General features: G+C 67.2%; 6 protein-coding genes across 10 annotated transcripts; 2 read left to right on the top strand and 4 right to left on the bottom strand.

The window, feature by feature from the left end:
- Nucleotides 1–411: 411 nt before the first annotated feature.
- LOC135579802 (peroxisomal leader peptide-processing protease-like) lies at nucleotides 412–2,594 on the bottom strand. 2 transcript variants are annotated; one of them, XM_065068054.1, is made up of 4 exons: nucleotides 1,413–2,587; nucleotides 1,201–1,334; nucleotides 933–1,118; nucleotides 412–854 (listed from the first exon to the last, which is right to left on the bottom strand). In XM_065068054.1, exons 1-4 carry the CDS (start codon nucleotides 2,453–2,455, stop codon nucleotides 643–645), a joined length of 1,575 nt encoding a protein of 524 aa, XP_064924126.1. In that variant the 5' UTR covers nucleotides 2,456–2,587; the 3' UTR covers nucleotides 412–642. The 2 variants fall into 2 exon arrangements, with proteins under 2 accessions (XP_064924126.1, XP_064924127.1); XM_065068055.1 differs by lacking the exon at nucleotides 933–1,118 and having other exon boundaries at nucleotides 1,413–2,594.
- Nucleotides 2,595–3,089: 495 nt separating this feature from the next.
- On the top strand, nucleotides 3,090–8,014 carry LOC102087368 (testican-2). 2 transcript variants are annotated; one of them, XM_065068052.1, is made up of 9 exons: nucleotides 3,090–3,633; nucleotides 5,740–5,854; nucleotides 5,934–6,036; nucleotides 6,121–6,229; nucleotides 6,308–6,427; nucleotides 6,515–6,733; nucleotides 7,024–7,086; nucleotides 7,207–7,344; nucleotides 7,441–8,014. In XM_065068052.1, exons 1-9 carry the CDS (start codon nucleotides 3,612–3,614, stop codon nucleotides 7,584–7,586), a joined length of 1,035 nt encoding a protein of 344 aa, XP_064924124.1. In that variant the 5' UTR covers nucleotides 3,090–3,611; the 3' UTR covers nucleotides 7,587–8,014. The 2 variants fall into 2 exon arrangements, with proteins under 2 accessions (XP_064924124.1, XP_064924123.1); XM_065068051.1 differs by lacking the exon at nucleotides 3,090–3,633 and adding an exon at nucleotides 4,777–5,112.
- On the bottom strand, nucleotides 3,736–5,679 carry LOC135579801 (GTP-binding protein SAR1a-like). Its single transcript, XM_065068053.1, has 2 exons — nucleotides 5,305–5,679; nucleotides 3,736–4,781 (listed from the first exon to the last, which is right to left on the bottom strand). The coding sequence occupies exons 1-2, from the start codon at nucleotides 5,428–5,430 to the stop codon at nucleotides 4,665–4,667; spliced, it is 243 nt and encodes an 80-aa protein (XP_064924125.1). The 5' UTR covers nucleotides 5,431–5,679; the 3' UTR covers nucleotides 3,736–4,664.
- A 361-nt stretch (nucleotides 8,015–8,375) lies between the features above and the next one.
- On the bottom strand, nucleotides 8,376–10,537 carry LOC135579800 (peroxisomal leader peptide-processing protease-like). 2 transcript variants are annotated; one of them, XM_065068049.1, is made up of 4 exons: nucleotides 9,377–10,529; nucleotides 9,165–9,298; nucleotides 8,897–9,082; nucleotides 8,376–8,818 (listed from the first exon to the last, which is right to left on the bottom strand). In XM_065068049.1, exons 1-4 carry the CDS (start codon nucleotides 10,417–10,419, stop codon nucleotides 8,607–8,609), a joined length of 1,575 nt encoding a protein of 524 aa, XP_064924121.1. In that variant the 5' UTR covers nucleotides 10,420–10,529; the 3' UTR covers nucleotides 8,376–8,606. The 2 variants fall into 2 exon arrangements, with proteins under 2 accessions (XP_064924121.1, XP_064924122.1); XM_065068050.1 differs by lacking the exon at nucleotides 8,897–9,082 and having other exon boundaries at nucleotides 9,377–10,537.
- Nucleotides 10,538–11,713: 1,176 nt separating this feature from the next.
- On the bottom strand, nucleotides 11,714–14,520 carry LOC135579798 (GTP-binding protein SAR1a-like). 2 transcript variants are annotated; one of them, XM_065068047.1, is made up of 3 exons: nucleotides 14,283–14,520; nucleotides 13,260–13,391; nucleotides 11,714–12,736 (listed from the first exon to the last, which is right to left on the bottom strand). In XM_065068047.1, exons 2-3 carry the CDS (start codon nucleotides 13,383–13,385, stop codon nucleotides 12,620–12,622), a joined length of 243 nt encoding a protein of 80 aa, XP_064924119.1. In that variant the 5' UTR covers nucleotides 13,386–13,391; nucleotides 14,283–14,520; the 3' UTR covers nucleotides 11,714–12,619. The 2 variants fall into 2 exon arrangements, with proteins under 2 accessions (XP_064924119.1, XP_064924118.1); XM_065068046.1 differs by lacking the exon at nucleotides 14,283–14,520 and having other exon boundaries at nucleotides 13,260–13,701.
- Nucleotides 12,733–15,862, top strand: LOC135579799 (testican-2-like). Its single transcript, XM_065068048.1, has 9 exons — nucleotides 12,733–13,067; nucleotides 13,695–13,809; nucleotides 13,889–13,991; nucleotides 14,076–14,213; nucleotides 14,265–14,382; nucleotides 14,470–14,688; nucleotides 14,979–15,041; nucleotides 15,162–15,299; nucleotides 15,396–15,862. The coding sequence occupies exons 1-9, from the start codon at nucleotides 13,022–13,024 to the stop codon at nucleotides 15,539–15,541; spliced, it is 1,086 nt and encodes a 361-aa protein (XP_064924120.1). The 5' UTR covers nucleotides 12,733–13,021; the 3' UTR covers nucleotides 15,542–15,862.
- The last annotated feature ends 427 nt before the right edge of the window (nucleotides 15,863–16,289 follow it).

The raw sequence follows: 16,289 nt of genomic DNA, 5'->3' as shown, positions 1-16,289 counted from the left end.
CCACGCGCCGCGTCGTCCCCTTGCGACGCGCCGCGCCGCGCCGCCCCCTTGCGACGCGCCGCGTCGCCCCCTTGCGACGCGCCGCCCTCGCTCATTGGCTAAAGCGGGGCCTTGCGCCCTCCCCATTGGCGGCGGCGGCGGGGCGGAGCGCGTAACGTGGCCGTTTTAGCGGCGCTTCCGCCGGCCTTCAGAGCGACCGGGGCCGGGTGGGAACGGGTTCCTTCCCAGTTCCCGGACCCAGTTCCATAGGGTCCCCCCGAAATGTGTCCCCAGCCCCAAACTAACCCTCTCTCCGCTCCCCCAACCAAGACCCTGACCCAAAGCATCCCTTATAGGAAGCCCCCCAATCCAACAACACCCCCACGCAGACCCCGGCCGCCCAGCCGCGCGGTATCGCAGAACACCAGCGCCTCAGCTCACAGTGTTTATGGCTCCAGGGAAAAGAAGACATAAAACAAGCCCCCAGCTCTCCCCCAATTTGGTGTCGGCAGCAGCCGGCAAAAGCACCACGGCGTGTCCCCCACCCCAGGACACCCACGCTCCGCCAGCCCCACGGGGGCCAGGCACGCGGCCGCGACACCACTGGGGCCAAAGAGGGGCCGTGGCAGCTCTGCCCCGGCACAAACCCCCGAGATGGGCGCGTCAGAGCTTGCTGGGGGGTCCCGGCTGCCGCTGGAGCCACCAAGCCGCCTGCACGCCCTCACCCGCCCGGTTGAGCTCGGCGAAGGCGTTGGGGTCCCTGGTGCATCGGTAGCGCGCGACGAGGGGCTGCAGGATGGTGATGGGGATGCAGAAGTTGAGGTGCGGGTAGGTGGTCCCCGCGCTGGTGTCCCGGGTGTTGCTGGCCACGATCCCTGGCGGCGAGAGGAGTGTCACAGTGTCCACCCGGGGGACACCCATGGGAACCCCCCACAGGAGACCCTCCAGCTTACCCAGGAGGCGTCCGCTGCGGGAGGAGACGAGGGGGCTGCCGCTGGAGCCCCCATGGACGGCGCAGGTGGTCTGCAGCATGACAGGGCGCCCGGCCACCGTCACCACAGCCGAGAGGACCCCCGCTGTCACCGAGGGGCCGCAGGCCCGCCCCAGCGCCCCGAAGCCCATCACGCTCACCTCCTCGCCTGGGGTGGGAAGGAGGCGGGAGGTGGGTGCGAGGGGGTGACCCTGACATCTCGGCACCCCATGTCCCCACGGGACGCTTACCTGGGAGGAAGGTGTGTGCTGGGCGCGGGGGGACAAAGCCCGGCACGCTGTCCTGCAGCTCCACCACGGCCACGTCGAAGGGAGAAGACTCCTCGGTGGCAAACACCAGGCGCCCGCTGAGGACAGTGGCGGCCCTAAGGACACGGCACAGGAGATGTCACAGCCAGGGGGACCTGAGGACAAGGCGAGGGGACACACGCAGCCACACTCACCGGCTGGGACCAGGCGCTGGTGTCACGCAGAGCGGGTCACCGGCCTCCACCACATGCCGGCAGGTGAGGAGCAGGCGGGGAGACAGCAGCACCCCCGACCCCCACGTCCCCCCACACTCCACCAGCGCCACCCAGCCCAGGGGGTCCTGCTCTCCTGCTGCCTGCACCGCGGCCACCCGCCCCGGCACTGGTGGCACCGCCACCCCGGCGGCGTCCAGGACACCGGCGCTGCTGCGCAGGATGGCAGCGAGGGAGCAGAGCAGGGTGAGCCCGACCCACTCGGCGCCTTTCCAGCAGAAGGAGGCGGCAATGACGGCCACCAAGCGGGAGCCGGTGGCAGACGGCAAGAAGGCACCGCCGCCCTCGGTGCCGGGCAGGCAGCGCGCGTCGGTGAGGAGCAGGGCGTTCTCCTCGCCAGCCATGTTGCTGACCACCCCTTTGCTCAGGGTGTTGAGGAAGAGGTCGGGGCAGAGGGCGCCGAAGGGGGAGCCGCAGGCCCGCAGCGCCTGGCCCTTGCGCAGGCACCCGGCGCTCGCCCGCGCCGTCCAGCCGCCCGCAGGGGTGTCCAGGCCGGGCACCCGCAGCCAGGCGAACCAGTGCAGGGCCCGCGGGTCGGCCCCCGCTGCCTCCCCGCCAAAGCGCCATTGCTCCGCCTGCCCGAACGCCTGCGCCAGCGCCTTCTGGAAGGTTCTGCAGGGCACCAGGGCCAGGAGCTGGGCTTCGTGCTGCTGCAAGGCACCGGCTGGGCTGCGCGATGCTGCTGGAGCGTCACGGCTGAGGGCTGGGACGCGGGTCCCCGCTGAGGGGTGCAGGACATGGAGGCGCAGGGAGGGCTGCAAGGCATCGGGCAGCAGGGCACGGGGCTGCGCCCAGGCGGCAGGGCCATCCCGCAGGAAGGCCGCAAAGCGGGCGCCGTGGCACAGCACCAGCCCGGGGCCGCGGCTCAGCACCACCCCGCTGCAGCTGCAGGGGCCAGCGCCCGGCTGGGGCGAACCGGGGGAGCCAGAGATGCTGACCACGCAGCACGTCTGCTCCTCCTCCATGGCGGCGGCCGCGGCGCGGGCTGCATGCGGGGCAGCCCCGGGAGCGGAGCAAAGCGGAGCAAAGCGAAGCAAAGCGGAGCAAAGCGAAGCAACGCAGCGCAAGGCAGCGCCGCGCCGCCCCCCGCGCCGCGCCGCCCCCCGCGCCGCGCCGCCCCCCGCGCCGCGCCGCCCCCCGCGCCGCGCCGCCCCCCGCGCCGCGCCGCCCCCCGCGCCGCGCCGCCCCCCGCGCCGCGCCGCCCCCCGCGCCGCGCCGCCCCCCGCGCCGCGCCGCCCCCCGCGCCGCGCCGCCCCCCGCGCCGCGCCGCCCCCCGCGCCGCGCCGCCCCCCGCGCCGCGCCGCCCCCCGCGCCGCGCCGCCCCCCGCGCCGCGCCGCCCCCCGCGCCGCGCCGCCCCCCGCGCCGCGCCGCCCCCCGCGCCGCGCCGCCCCCCGCGCCGCGCCGCCCCCCGCGCCGCGCCGCCCCCCGCGCCGCGCCGCCCCCCGCGCCGCGCCGCCCCCCGCGCCGCGCCGCCCTCGCTCATTGGCTAAAGCGGGGCCTTGCGCCCTCCCCATTGGCGGCGGCGGCGGGGCGGAGCGCGTAACGTGGCCGTTTTAGCGGCGCTTCCGCCGGCCCTCAGAGCGACCGGGGCCGGGTGGGAACGGGTTTCTTCCCAGTTCCCGGTTCCCTCCGCTCCGCTTCCCCGCAGCCCGTTCACCCTCCCCCGGTGCAATAGCCAACGGGCCGGGTGCCGCTATCCCCACTTCCACCGCCCCAGCTCCCTTCCCGAATTGCAGGTTTGCCTCCCGCTTTCCGCAGGGGCGGGAAGGGCTGTTTCCAGGTTCGATGCCCGGCACTCGGGTTCCGGGTGAAGCAGTGTCCGGCCCGTCAGCTTGCTTGTCCACAACCTGGGGTACCAGCCCTTGCAGAGCTCCTCTTGGAGAGTTAAAACTCCCCAGAACTCCGCGAGTAAACAGGAGGCAGAATTTAAGCTGCCCCCACAGCCTCCTTGGTCAAGCAGCCCCTGCTGGCCCCCGAGGTGCGAGCTGTGCCTGGTTCCCAGCCCCGAGGTGAGGCCGCCACCCTGCCTCAGTTTCCCTCCCCAGCAGCCTTCCCCTCCTCCAGAGCATCGCTGGCTGCTAAAGGTGGTTTTAAGCCTTATAAATCGACATCGAGAATCGATGCGAAGAAGAGCCGGCAATGGTGAGTTCGTTCTTTCCGCTCACGCTGTGTTTTACCCCCAGGAGCAGCTACACCAGGCGCGTGTGCTCTGTTGCACCAGGTTAGACTGAGGACCGCCACCCCTTCAGAGGAGAAAAATGTCTTTATTTAACTGAAAACGAGCGCTAGACAGTAATGGAACTTCAGACAGCAAAGTCCGCCGAGTATAAAAGAAACTGGTTTAGTCTACATTAATAACCTCATGATACGCCAATGTCAAACGCTTCCATGCTACTACCACCAAACAGCTCCGTGGTTCTCGCTGTGACGGGCACAGCGGGAGGATTCGAGGCCCTTGGCCCGGCTGCAGGGGAACCGCGTCCAAACCGCTACCCCGGGCGTGCTGGCGGCTGCTTTTCTCCAGCTACAACAAATCCCCGTAAACCAAAGCAGCTCGGATTGCGCACGTCAGTCCCACGGGCACCCTCTTGGTCGTCGCTCAGCGTGACACAGCACAGCCACCCTCCAGCTCAGTTAAGCCCAAACGCTATGTTTATTGAGGACTTCTAATACCGTGATACCTTGGTTCAGTAATTGGTGAAATATCTAAATACCGTTAAATATGGTTTTTTTTTTTTAAAAAAACCCTAACCAGACTCCGGACTAAACAAGATGAACGTTAAACTAAAAAGTTAGAAGGGACGCTGTTTACATTAACACTTTCTTTAAAAAATATAATTGTTTTTTCTTAAGTCAATTAACCACAGTGGTGAGACGTGCTCTCTTTTTCAGCCGTTACAGTGCAGCGTGCAGAGTTTTCCTTCCCGGATCACACCAGCCCCGCTGTAACCGAACTGAAAGGGACAACGTGCACCCCTGTGCAGGACGGTGCTGTCTCCCCATCGCGTGGAAAAGAGTCGTGTGTCACCACTGTGCCACAGGGCAGCCGAAAACCAGGAGTCTCTTGGTCAAAGCCGGTGACGCGGTTGGAAAACCTTCCGCGTTCGAATAGAAAAGTCCGTGTGAAGAGGATCAGTCCAGAGGAGCCACACTCGCGTGTCTGTCCCGAGTTATCAGTCAATGTACTGCGATAGCCAGCGGAAGCCTTCGCCGTAGCCTTGCCTCTTGAGCACGCTGCACATGAACACCTCCATGGGACGCGCGTTCAGGTCTTTCAGTGGCACGTTTCCCTGCGGAAATCCAAAAAAGGGGTCAGAACCGCAGCCCTGCCGCCCTCGGGGAAGCGGGAAATCCCGCTCCCGTGGGACTTTCGGAGCCAGCAGTTAGAAACACCAAACCAAACCATTTCCGAGGCAGAAAGCAATCGTCACGGTGCAGATAAGACAGTGCCAAGAGCAGCCTCGGGCTGTTATACTACCCTCACCCAGCGCTGCTGATCAGTTCTCTCTAAATGTCGTGTTTTTAAACCGTGAAAACATGGAAATGCAGAGTAATGAAGCCAGAAGAGCACGACGATGTTAAAACACCAGCTTGACACCTCATGCCCTCATCGTTATAGAGGTACCATACTTTGCACAATTCTGGAAGTTTTAACACTTGCCCATGGGCGTTATTGTTATGATTAAAGACTCAGCTTCATCAGTATTGTGGACAAACTCACAGTAACAACCTCAGTTAGTTTCTGGATGGAGCAACAAACCCCACGAGCCCTCCCTTGCCGGTGGACGCCCCACGGTTTGGATGCCTCCCTACCTTTCCTGTGGTCTGTCCGTAAAGCCCAAAGATCTCCCGCAGCTTCTCCTCGCTGATGGCCTCGGGCCTGTCGATTTTGTTACCCAAAATAAGGATTGGCACGTTGGATATTGTTTCATCTGTCATTGGCGCCTGCGAGCAAAACACAGTGATCAAGCAGAGGCAGAACAAACGTTCATAATTTGAGAGACTCTCAAAGTGTGCTGTGGGGGGGACACTTTCTGCCTGCTCCCCCCTTGGGTTATTTCCTTCCGGCGGGAGCGGTGCCGGGGCCGGTGTGTGCTGGGAAGCGGCAGCTGGTGCCGTGGCGGCTGCCCAGCTGCAGCCTCAATGGTGCTTTGTGTTGGGCCGGCCCGCGGCCAGCGCTGCCGGGGCTCCCCTGGGGGGGGTCTCCCCTGCACCCCCACCTGCCCCATCCCCTCTCTGCCCCCCCAGCCCTGGACACCACCAAGGACCCCTGCCAGAAGGTGAAGTGCAGCCGGCACAAGGTGTGTGTGGCGCAGGGCTACCAGCGCGCCATGTGCATCAGCCGCAAGAAGCTGGAGCACAGGTAGGAGGGTGGCGGACACGGGGCTGAGCAGTGGAGATGGGGCTCAGCATTGCACTCCCGCACCTCTCATCCCGCGCAGGATCAAGCTGCCGGGCGCCAAGGGCCACGGGGGCTGCAAGCCCTGCCATGCCGCCCCGCTCGCCGCTGTCTGCGGCTCTGACGGCCACACTTACAGCTCGGCGGTAAGGATGGTGGCAGCTCGCCACGGGGAGGGGGACACCGTGCCGTGTCCCCTCTCTGGCTGACGTCCCGCTGCCGCCCCGCAGTGCAAGCTGGAGCAGCAGGCGTGCCTGGCCAGCAAGCAGCTGACGGTGCGGTGCGAGGGGCAGTGCCCCTGCCCAACCCCGCACGCTCCCACCGGCGATGGCAAGCAAGGTGAGTGGGACAGGGGACACCAGGGGGGTGTCCCTGCGCCCTGCCCAGCCTGACGCCACCCCCTTGGACTCCCCCCAGAGCCGTGCACCGGGCAGGACCTGGCCGACCTGGGTGACCGCCTGCGCGACTGGTTCCAGCTCCTGCGGGAGAATGCCAAGCAGAACGGCTCCGGCGGCCTCCCCGCCAGCCCTGCCACCGGTAAGAGCCCCCTGCTATGCGGGGAGGGGACACGGGGGGCTGTTCCCGGGGGAGCCAGGAAGCCACGGGTCACATCCTGCCCCGCAGCGCTGGAGAGGAGCGTGGCGGCCAGCTGCAAGGAGGCAGTGGGGTGGATGTTCGCCCGGCTGGACACCAGCGGGGATCTGTTCCTGGAGGCGGCCGAGCTGGCCGCCATCAACCTGGATAAGTACGAAGTTTGCATCCGCTCCTTCTTCAACTCCTGCGACACCTCCAGGGACGGCCGCGTCTCCGCGCCCGAGTGGTGCTTCTGCTTCTGGAGGGAAAGTGCGTCATGCCGGGGCAGGGGGTGCATGGGTGGGGTGGGGGGTTTGCTGTGGGAATGGGAGCGTAGGCTGTGGGGTCGGGGGGATGCACACAGCAGGGTTGTGGGGACGCATGCCACGGGATTGGGGGGGATGCACGCTGTGGGGCCGGGGGGCTGCACACTGGGCGGGCAGGGGGTGTGTAGGCTCTGGGGTCATGGGGATGCGTGATGCAGGGTCTGGGGGTTGCACACCATGTTTTGCGGGGGGGCTGCACGCGCACCCTAAGAGCGGCGTGTGGGGGTGCTGCAGAGCCGCCCTGCCTCAGGGAGCTGGAGAAGATTCAGATCCAAGAAGCAGCCAAAATGAAGCCGGGTGAGTTGGGGCTCCGGGGCCCCTGTTCCCCGGTCGGGCAGGGGAGGGACAGGGAGCTCTGTGGGGGGCTCTTCTTGCGCTGCACGTGTTTTGGGGGGGGGGGTCATCGCTTCCCTGCAGGCACCTTCATCCCCAGCTGCGATGAGGACGGGTACTACCGGCGGGCGCAGTGCGAGCCAGGCGGCGGGGAGTGCTGGTGCGTGGACCAGCACGGGGCCGAGCTGACGGGCACCCGCGGCCACGGCAGCCCCGACTGCGGTGAGCGCCGGCGGGCAGCCGGGGGGCGTCCCCCGCCCGGGGAGAGGGCTGCAGCGCCGGGAACGGGGCCTGAGCCCCTGCCCCTCGCTCCCGCAGAGGAGGCGGCAGGGTTTTCGGGCGACTTTGGGAGCAGCGTGGGCTGGGAGGACGAGGAGGAGAAGGAGCCAGAAGAGGCGGGCGAGGAAGGCGAGGAAGAGGAGGGTGAAGCAGGCGAGGGCGACGACGGCGGCTACATCTGGTAGAGGAGCAGGAAAGCCCGGCGAGCGGCACGGCCGGGTGGCAGCCCCCCAACCGGGGGTCCCTGTGACCCCCCCACTGCCGGAGGGGCATGGGGTGGGTGTGTGTCCCCCATCCCGGCCCCGTGTGGGACGGGGTGTCGGGGGGCTCGCCCGAGGAGGGGTGAGCAGGGTGGGGGGCCCACACTTGTGCGAATTTGAGCTTTTTTTTGTTGTTTTGGGGTAGAGCCCCGTAGGCCTAGTGTGCTGCGGCGTGGTCTTCAACCGGGCACGCGGAGCTAATAAAAGTGGGAAAAACATTAAAAACAAAGAAAACCCCATAGAGAAGCTGCCCCCCCGCCCCCCGCAATGCTCCCCGTGCTGTGCTTGCGCGGCTGCCCCGGCCCCCGGTGTTGTGTAGCGGCTGTGAAATAAATACCCTGTGCTGTGTCAAACACTCGCACGCCCGTTGCTCCCCCCTGCAAAAACAAACCCTCATACCCCAGCAGCACCTGCCAGCCCTGCACAGGGTGCTGGGGGGGCTGCTCCCCTCTTTTAGCGGGGCAGGGGCTGCCATCCCCCGGATAGGGAGGGCTGGGAGGGTTTGGTCCCACACTCAGCTGACACAGAGTTGGATCTGGCCTCCCTCCATAGGGTCCCCCCGAAATGTGTCCCCAGCCCCAAACTAACCCTCTCTCCGCTCCCCCAACCAAGACCCTGACCCAAAGCATCCCTTATAGGAACCCCCCCAATCCAACAACACCCCCACGCAGACCCCGGCCGCCCAGCCGCGCGGTATCGCAGAACACCAGCGCCTCAGCTCACAGTGTTTATGGCTCCAGGGAAAAGAAGACATAAAACAAGCCCCCAGCTCTCCCCCAATTTGGTGTCGGCAGCAGCCGGCAAAAGCACCACGGCGTGTCCCCCACCCCAGGACACCCACGCTCCGCCAGCCCCACGGGGGCCAGGCACTCGGCCGCGACACCACTGGGGCCAAAGAGGGGCCGTGGCAGCTCTGCCCCGGCACAAACCCCCGAGATGGGGGCGTCAGAGCTTGCTGGGGGGTCCCGGCTGCCGCTGGAGCCACCAAGCCGCCCGCACGCCCTCACCCGCCCGGTTGAGCTCGGCGAAGGCGTTGGGGTCCCTGGTGCATCGGTAGCGCGCGACGAGGGGCTGCAGGATGGTGATGGGGATGCAGAAGTTGAGGTGCGGGTAGGTGGTCCCCGCGCTGGTGTCCCGGGTGTTGCTGGCCACGATCCCTGGCGGCGAGAGGAGTGTCACAGTGTCCACCCGGGGGACACCCATGGGAACCCCCCACAGGAGACCCTCCAGCTTACCCAGGAGGCGTCCGCTGCGGGAGGAGACGAGGGGGCTGCCGCTGGAGCCCCCATGGACGGCGCAGGTGGTCTGCAGCATGACAGGGCGCCCGGCCACCGTCACCACAGCCGAGAGGACCCCCGCTGTCACCGAGGGGCCGCAGGCCCGCCCCAGCGCCCCGAAGCCCATCACGCTCACCTCCTCGCCTGGGGTGGGAAGGAGGCGGGAGGTGGGTGCGAGGGGGTGACCCTGACATCTCGGCACCCCATGTCCCCACGGGACGCTTACCTGGGAGGAAGGTGTGTGCTGGGCGCGGGGGGACAAAGCCCGGCACGCTGTCCTGCAGCTCCACCACGGCCACGTCGAAGGGAGAAGACTCCTCGGTGGCAAACACCAGGCGCCCGCTGAGGACAGTGGCGGCCCTAAGGACACGGCACAGGAGATGTCACAGCCAGGGGGACCTGAGGACAAGGCGAGGGGACACACGCAGCCACACTCACCGGCTGGGACCAGGCGCTGGTGTCACGCAGAGCGGGTCACCGGCCTCCACCACATGCCGGCAGGTGAGGAGCAGGCGGGGAGACAGCAGCACCCCCGACCCCCACGTCCCCCCACACTCCACCAGCGCCACCCAGCCCAGGGGGTCCTGCTCTCCTGCTGCCTGCACCGCGGCCACCCGCCCCGGCACTGGTGGCACCGCCACCCCGGCGGCGTCCAGGACACCGGCGCTGCTGCGCAGGATGGCAGCGAGGGAGCAGAGCAGGGTGAGCCCGACCCACTCGGCGCCTTTCCAGCAGAAGGAGGCGGCAATGACGGCCACCAAGCGGGAGCCGGTGGCAGACGGCAAGAAGGCACCGCCGCCCTCGGTGCCGGGCAGGCAGCGCGCGTCGGTGAGGAGCAGGGCGTTCTCCTCGCCAGCCATGTTGCTGACCACCCCTTTGCTCAGGGTGTTGAGGAAGAGGTCGGGGCAGAGGGCGCCGAAGGGGGAGCCGCAGGCCCGCAGCGCCTGGCCCTTGCGCAGGCACCCGGCGCTCGCCCGCGCCGTCCAGCCGCCCGCAGGGGTGTCCAGGCCGGGCACCCGCAGCCAGGCGAACCAGTGCAGGGCCCGCGGGTCGGCCCCCGCTGCCTCCCCGCCAAAGCGCCATTGCTCCGCCTGCCCGAACGCCTGCGCCAGCGCCTTCTGGAAGGTTCTGCAGGGCACCAGGGCCAGGAGCTGGGCTTCGTGCTGCTGCAAGGCACCGGCTGGGCTGCGCGATGCTGCTGGAGCGTCACGGCTGAGGGCTGGGACGCGGGTCCCCGCTGAGGGGTGCAGGACATGGAGGCGCAGGGAGGGCTGCAAGGCATCGGGCAGCAGGGCACGGGGCTGCGCCCAGGCGGCAGGGCCATCCCGCAGGAAGGCCGCAAAGCGGGCGCCGTGGCACAGCACCAGCCCGGGGCCGCGGCTCAGCACCACCCCGCTGCAGCTGCAGGGGCCAGCGCCCGGCTGGGGCGAACCGGGGGAGCCAGAGATGCTGACCACGCAGCACGTCTGCTCCTCCTCCATGGCGGCGGCCGCGGCGCGGGCTGCATGCGGGGCAGCCCCGGGAGCGAAGCAAAGCGGAGCAAAGCGAAGCAACGCAGCGCAAGGCAGCGCCGCGCCGCCCCCCGCGCCGCGCCGCCCCCCGCGCCGCGCCGCCCCCCGCGCCGCGCCGCCCCCCGCGCCGCGCCGCCCCCCGCGCCGCGCCGCCCCCCGCGCCGCGCCGCCCCCCGCGCCGCGCCGCCCCCCGCGCCGCGCCGCCCCCCGCGCCGCGCCGCCCCCCGCGCCGCGCCGCCCCCCGCGCCGCGCCGCCCCCCGCGCCGCGCCGCCCCCCGCGCCGCGCCGCCCCCCGCGCCGCGCCGCCCCCCGCGCCGCGCCGCCCCCCGCGCCGCGCCGCCCCCCGCGCCGCGCCGCCCCCCGCGCCGCGCCGCCCCCCGCGCCGCGCCGCCCCCCGCGCCGCGCCGCCCCCCGCGCCGCGCCGCCCCCCGCGCCGCGCCGCCCCCCGCGCCGCGCCGCCCCCCGCGCCGCGCCGCCCCCCGCGCCGCGCCGCCCTCGCTCATTGGCTAAAGCGGGGCCTTGCGCCCTCCCCATTGGCGGCGGCGGCGGGGCGGAGCGCGTAACGTGGCCGTTTTAGCGGCGCTTCCGCCGGCCCTCAGAGCGACCGGGGCCGGGTGGGAACGGGTTCCTTCCCAGTTCCCGGTTCCCTCCGCTCCGCTTCCCCGCAGCCCGTTCACCCTCCCCCGGTGCAATAGCCAACGGGCCGGGTGCCGCTATCCCCACTTCCACCGCCCCAGCTCCCTTCCCGAATTGCAGGTTTGCCTCCCGCTTTCCGCAGGGGCGGGAAGGGCTGTTTCCAGGTTCGATGCCCGGCACTCGGGTTCCGGGTGAAGCAGTGTCCGGCCCGTCAGCTTGCTTGTCCACAACCTGGGGTACCAGCCCTTGCAGAGCTCCTCTTGGAGAGTTAAAACTCCCCAGAACTCCGCGAGTAAACAGGAGGCAGAATTTAAGCTGCCCCCACAGCCTCCTTGGTCAAGCAGCCCCTGCTGGCCCCCGAGGTGCGAGCTGTGCCTGGTTCCCAGCCCCGAGGTGAGGCCGCCACCCTGCCTCAGTTTCCCTCCCCAGCAGCCTTCCCCTCCTCCAGAGCATCGCTGGCTGCTAAAGGTGGTTTTAAGCCTTATAAATCGACATCGAGAATCGATGCGAAGAAGAGCCGGCAATGGTGAGTTCGTTCTTTCCGCTCACGCTGTGTTTTACCCCCAGGAGCAGCTACACCAGGCGCGTGTGCTCTGTTGCACCAGGTTAGACTGAGGACCGCCACCCCTTCAGAGGAGAAAAATGTCTTTATTTAACTGAAAACGAGCGCTAGACAGTAATGGAACTTCAGACAGCAAAGTCCGCCGAGTATAAAAGAAACTGGTTTAGTCTACATTAATAACCTCATGATACGCCAATGTCAAACGCTTCCATGCTACTACCACCAAACAGCTCCGTGGTTCTCGCTGTGACGGGCACAGCGGGAGGATTCGAGGCCCTTGGCCCGGCTGCAGGGGAACCGCGTCCAAACCGCTACCCCGGGCGTGCTGGCGGCTGCTTTTCTCCAGCTACAACAAATCCCCGTAAACCAAAGCAGCTCGGATTGCGCACGTCAGTCCCACGGGCACCCTCTTGGTCGTCGCTCAGCGTGACACAGCACAGCCACCCTCCAGCTCAGTTAAGCCCAAACGCTATGTTTATTGAGGACTTCTAATACCGTGATACCTTGGTTCAGTAATTGGTGAAATATCTAAATACCGTTAAATATATAACCAGACTCCGGACTAAACAAGATGAACGTTAAACTAAAAAGTTAGAAGGGACGCTGTTTACATTAACACTTTCTTTAAAAAATATAATTGTTTTTTCTTAAGTCAATTAACCACAGTGGTGAGACGTGCTCTCTTTTTCAGCCGTTACAGTGCAGCGTGCAGAGTTTTCCTTCCCGGATCACACCAGCCCCGCTGTAACCGAACTGAAAGGGACAACGTGCACCCGTGTGCAGGACGGTGCTGTCTCCCCATCGCGTGGAAAAGAGTCGTGTGTCACCACTGTGCCACAGGGCAGCCGAAAACCAGGAGTCTCTTGGTCAAAGCCGGTGACGCGGTTGGAAAACCTTCCGCGTTCGAATAGAAAAGTCCGTGTGAAGAGGATCAGTCCAGAGGAGCCACACTCGCGTGTCTGTCCCGAGTTATCAGCCAATGTACTGCGATAGCCAGCGGAAGCCTTCGCCGTAGCCTTGCCTCTTGAGCACGCTGCACATGAACACCTCCATGGGACGCGCGTTCAGGTCTTTCAGTGGCACGTTTCCCTGCGGAAATCCAAAAAAGGGGTCAGAACCGCAGCCCTGCCGCCCTCGGGGAAGCGGGAAATCCCGCTCCCGTGGGACTTTCGGAGCCAGCAGTTAGAAACACCAAACCAAACCATTTCCGAGGCAGAAAGCAATCGTCACGGTGCAGATAAGACAGTGCCAAGAGCAGCCTCGGGCTGTTATACTACCCTCACCCAGCGCTGCTGATCAGTTCTCTCTAAATGTCGTGTTTTTAAACCGTGAAAACATGGAAATGCAGAGTAATGAAGCCAGAAGAGCACGACGATGTTAAAACACCAGCTTGACACCTCATGCCCTCATCGTTATAGAGGTACCATACTTTGCACAATTCTGGAAGTTTTAACACTTGCCCATGGGCGTTATTGTTATGATTAAAGACTCAGCTTCATCAGTATTGTGGACAAACTCACAGTAACAACCTCAGTTAGTTTCTGGGTGGAGCAACAAACCCCACGAGCCCTCCCTTGCCGGTGGACGCCCCACGGTTTGGATGCCTCCCTACCTTTCCTGTGGTCTGTCCGTAAAGCCCAAAGATCTCCCGTAGCTTCTCCTCGCTGATGGCCTCGGGCCTGTCGATTTTGTTACCCAAAATAAGGATTGGCACGTTGGATATTGTTTCATCTGTCATTGGCGCCTGCGAGCAAAACACAGTGATCAAGCAGAGGCAGAACAAACGTTCATAATTTGAGAGACTCTCAAAGTGTGCTGTGGGGGGGACCCTTTCTGCCTGCTCCCCCCTTGGGTTATTTCCTTCCGGCGGGAGCGGTGCCGGGGCCGGTGTGTGCTGGGAAGCGGCAGCTGGTGCCGTGGCGGCTGCCCAGCTGCAGCCTCAATGGTGCTTTGTGTTGGGCCGGCCCGCGGCCAGCGCTGCCGGGGCTCCCCTGGGGGGGGTCTCCCCTGCACCCCCACCTGCCCCATCCCCTCTCTGCCCCCCCAGCCCTGGACACCACCAAGGACCCCTGCCAGAAGGTGAAGTGCAGCCGGCACAAGGTGTGTGTGGCGCAGGGCTACCAGCGCGCCATGTGCATCAGCCGCAAGAAGCTGGAGCACAGGTAGGAGGGTGGCGGACACGGGGCTGAGCAGTGGAGATGGGGCTCAGCATTGCACTCCCGCACCTCTCATCCCGCGCAGGATCAAGCTGCCGGGCGCCAAGGGCCACGGGGGCTGCAAGCCCTGCCATGCCGCCCCGCTCGCCGCTGTCTGCGGCTCTGACGGCCACACTTACAGCTCGGCGGTAAGGATGGTGGCAGCTCGCCACGGGGAGGGGGACACCGTGCCGTGTCCCCTCTCTGGCTGACGTCCCGCTGCCGCCCCGCAGTGCAAGCTGGAGCAGCAGGCGTGCCTGGCCAGCAAGCAGCTGACGGTGCGGTGCGAGGGGCAGTGCCCCTGCCCAACCCCGCACGCTCCCACCGGCGATGGCAAGCAAGGTGAGTGGGACAGGGGACACCAGGGGGGTGTCCCTGCGCCCTGCCCAGCCTGACGCCACCCCCTTGGACTCCCCCCAAAGCCGTGCACCGGGCAGGACCTGGCCGACCTGGGTGACCGCCTGCGCGACTGGTTCCAGCTCCTGCGGGAGAATGCCAAGCAGAACGGCTCCGGCGGCCTCCCCGCCAGCCCTGCCACCGGTAAGAGCCCCCTGCTATGCGGGGAGGGGACACGGGGGGCTGTTCCCGGGGGAGCCAGGAAGCCACGGGTCACATCCTGCCCCGCAGCGCTGGAGAGGAGCGTGGCGGCCAGCTGCAAGGAGGCAGTGGGGTGGATGTTCGCCCGGCTGGACACCAGCGGGGATCTGTTCCTGGAGGCGGCCGAGCTGGCCGCCATCAACCTGGATAAGTACGAAGTTTGCATCCGCTCCTTCTTCAACTCCTGCGACACCTCCAGGGACGGCCGCGTCTCCGCGCCCGAGTGGTGCTTCTGCTTCTGGAGGGAAAGTGCGTCATGCCGGGGCAGGGGGTGCATGGGTGGGGTGGGGGGTTTGCTGTGGGAATGGGAGCGTAGGCTGTGGGGTCGGGGGGATGCACACAGCAGGGTTGTGGGGACGCATGCCACGGGATTGGGGGGGATGCACGCTGTGGGGCCGGGGGGCTGCACACTGGGCGGGCAGGGGGTGTGTAGGCTCTGGGGTCATGGGGATGCGTGATGCAGGGTCTGGGGGTTGCACACCATGTTTTGCGGGGGGGCTGCACGCGCACCCTAAGAGCGGCGTGTGGGGGTGCTGCAGAGCCGCCCTGCCTCAGGGAGCTGGAGAAGATTCAGATCCAAGAAGCAGCCAAAATGAAGCCGGGTGAGTTGGGGCTCCGGGGCCCCTGTTCCCCGGTCGGGCAGGGGAGGGACAGGGAGCTCTGTGGGGGGCTCTTCTTGCGCTGCACGTGTTTTGGGGGGGGGGGTCATCGCTTCCCTGCAGGCACCTTCATCCCCAGCTGCGATGAGGACGGGTACTACCGGCGGGCGCAGTGCGAGCCAGGCGGCGGGGAGTGCTGGTGCGTGGACCAGCACGGGGCCGAGCTGACGGGCACCCGCGGCCACGGCAGCCCCGACTGCGGTGAGCGCCGGCGGGCAGCCGGGGGGCGTCCCCCGCCCGGGGAGAGGGCTGCAGCGCCGGGAACGGGGCCTGAGCCCCTGCCCCTCGCTCCCGCAGAGGAGGCGGCAGGGTTTTCGGGCGACTTTGGGAGCAGCGTGGGCTGGGAGGACGAGGAGGAGAAGGAGCCAGAAGAGGCGGGCGAGGAAGGCGAGGAAGAGGAGGGTGAAGCAGGCGAGGGCGACGACGGCGGCTACATCTGGTAGAGGAGCAGGAAAGCCCGGCGAGCGGCACGGCCGGGTGGCAGCCCCCCAACCGGGGGTCCCTGTGACCCCCCCACTGCCGGAGGGGCATGGGGTGGGTGTGTGTCCCCCATCCCGGCCCCGTGTGGGACGGGGTGTCGGGGGGCTCGCCCGAGGAGGGGTGAGCAGGGTGGGGGGCCCACACTTGTGCGAATTTGAGCTTTTTTTTGTTGTTTTGGGGTAGAGCCCCGTAGGCCTAGTGTGCTGCGGCGTGGTCTTCAACCGGGCAGGCGGAGCTAATAAAAGTGGGAAAAACATTAAAAACAAAGAAAACCCCATAGAGAAGCTGTCCCCCCGCCCCCCGCAATGCTCCCCGTGCTGTGCCGCCCCCTTGCGCCGCGCCGCCCCCTTGCGACGCGCCGCGCCGCCCCCTTGCGACGCGCCGCGCCGCCCCCTTGCGACGCGCCGCGCCGCCCCCTTGCGACGCGCCGCGCCGCCCCCTTGCGACGCGCCGCGCCGCCCCCTTGCGACGCGCCGCGCCGCCCCCTTGCGACGCGCCGCGCCGCCCCCTTGCGACGCGCCGCGCCGCCCCCTTGCGACGCGCCGCGCCGCCCCCTTGCGACGCGCCGCGCCGCGCCGCCCCCTTGCGACGCGCCGCGCCGCGCCGCCCCCTTGCGACGCGCCGCGTCGTCCCCTTGCGACGCGCCGCGCCGCGCCGCCCCCTTGCGACGCGCCGCGCCGCGCCGCCCCCTTGCCACGCGCCGCGTCGTCC

This window comes from Columba livia, chromosome 6 (genome assembly GCF_036013475.1).
Source record: "Columba livia isolate bColLiv1 breed racing homer chromosome 6, bColLiv1.pat.W.v2, whole genome shotgun sequence".
In the NCBI taxonomy this organism is placed as follows: domain Eukaryota; kingdom Metazoa; phylum Chordata; class Aves; order Columbiformes; family Columbidae; genus Columba; species Columba livia.
Note: the sequence above shows the minus strand (reverse complement) of the source record. Positions and strands in the feature narration are given on the sequence as shown.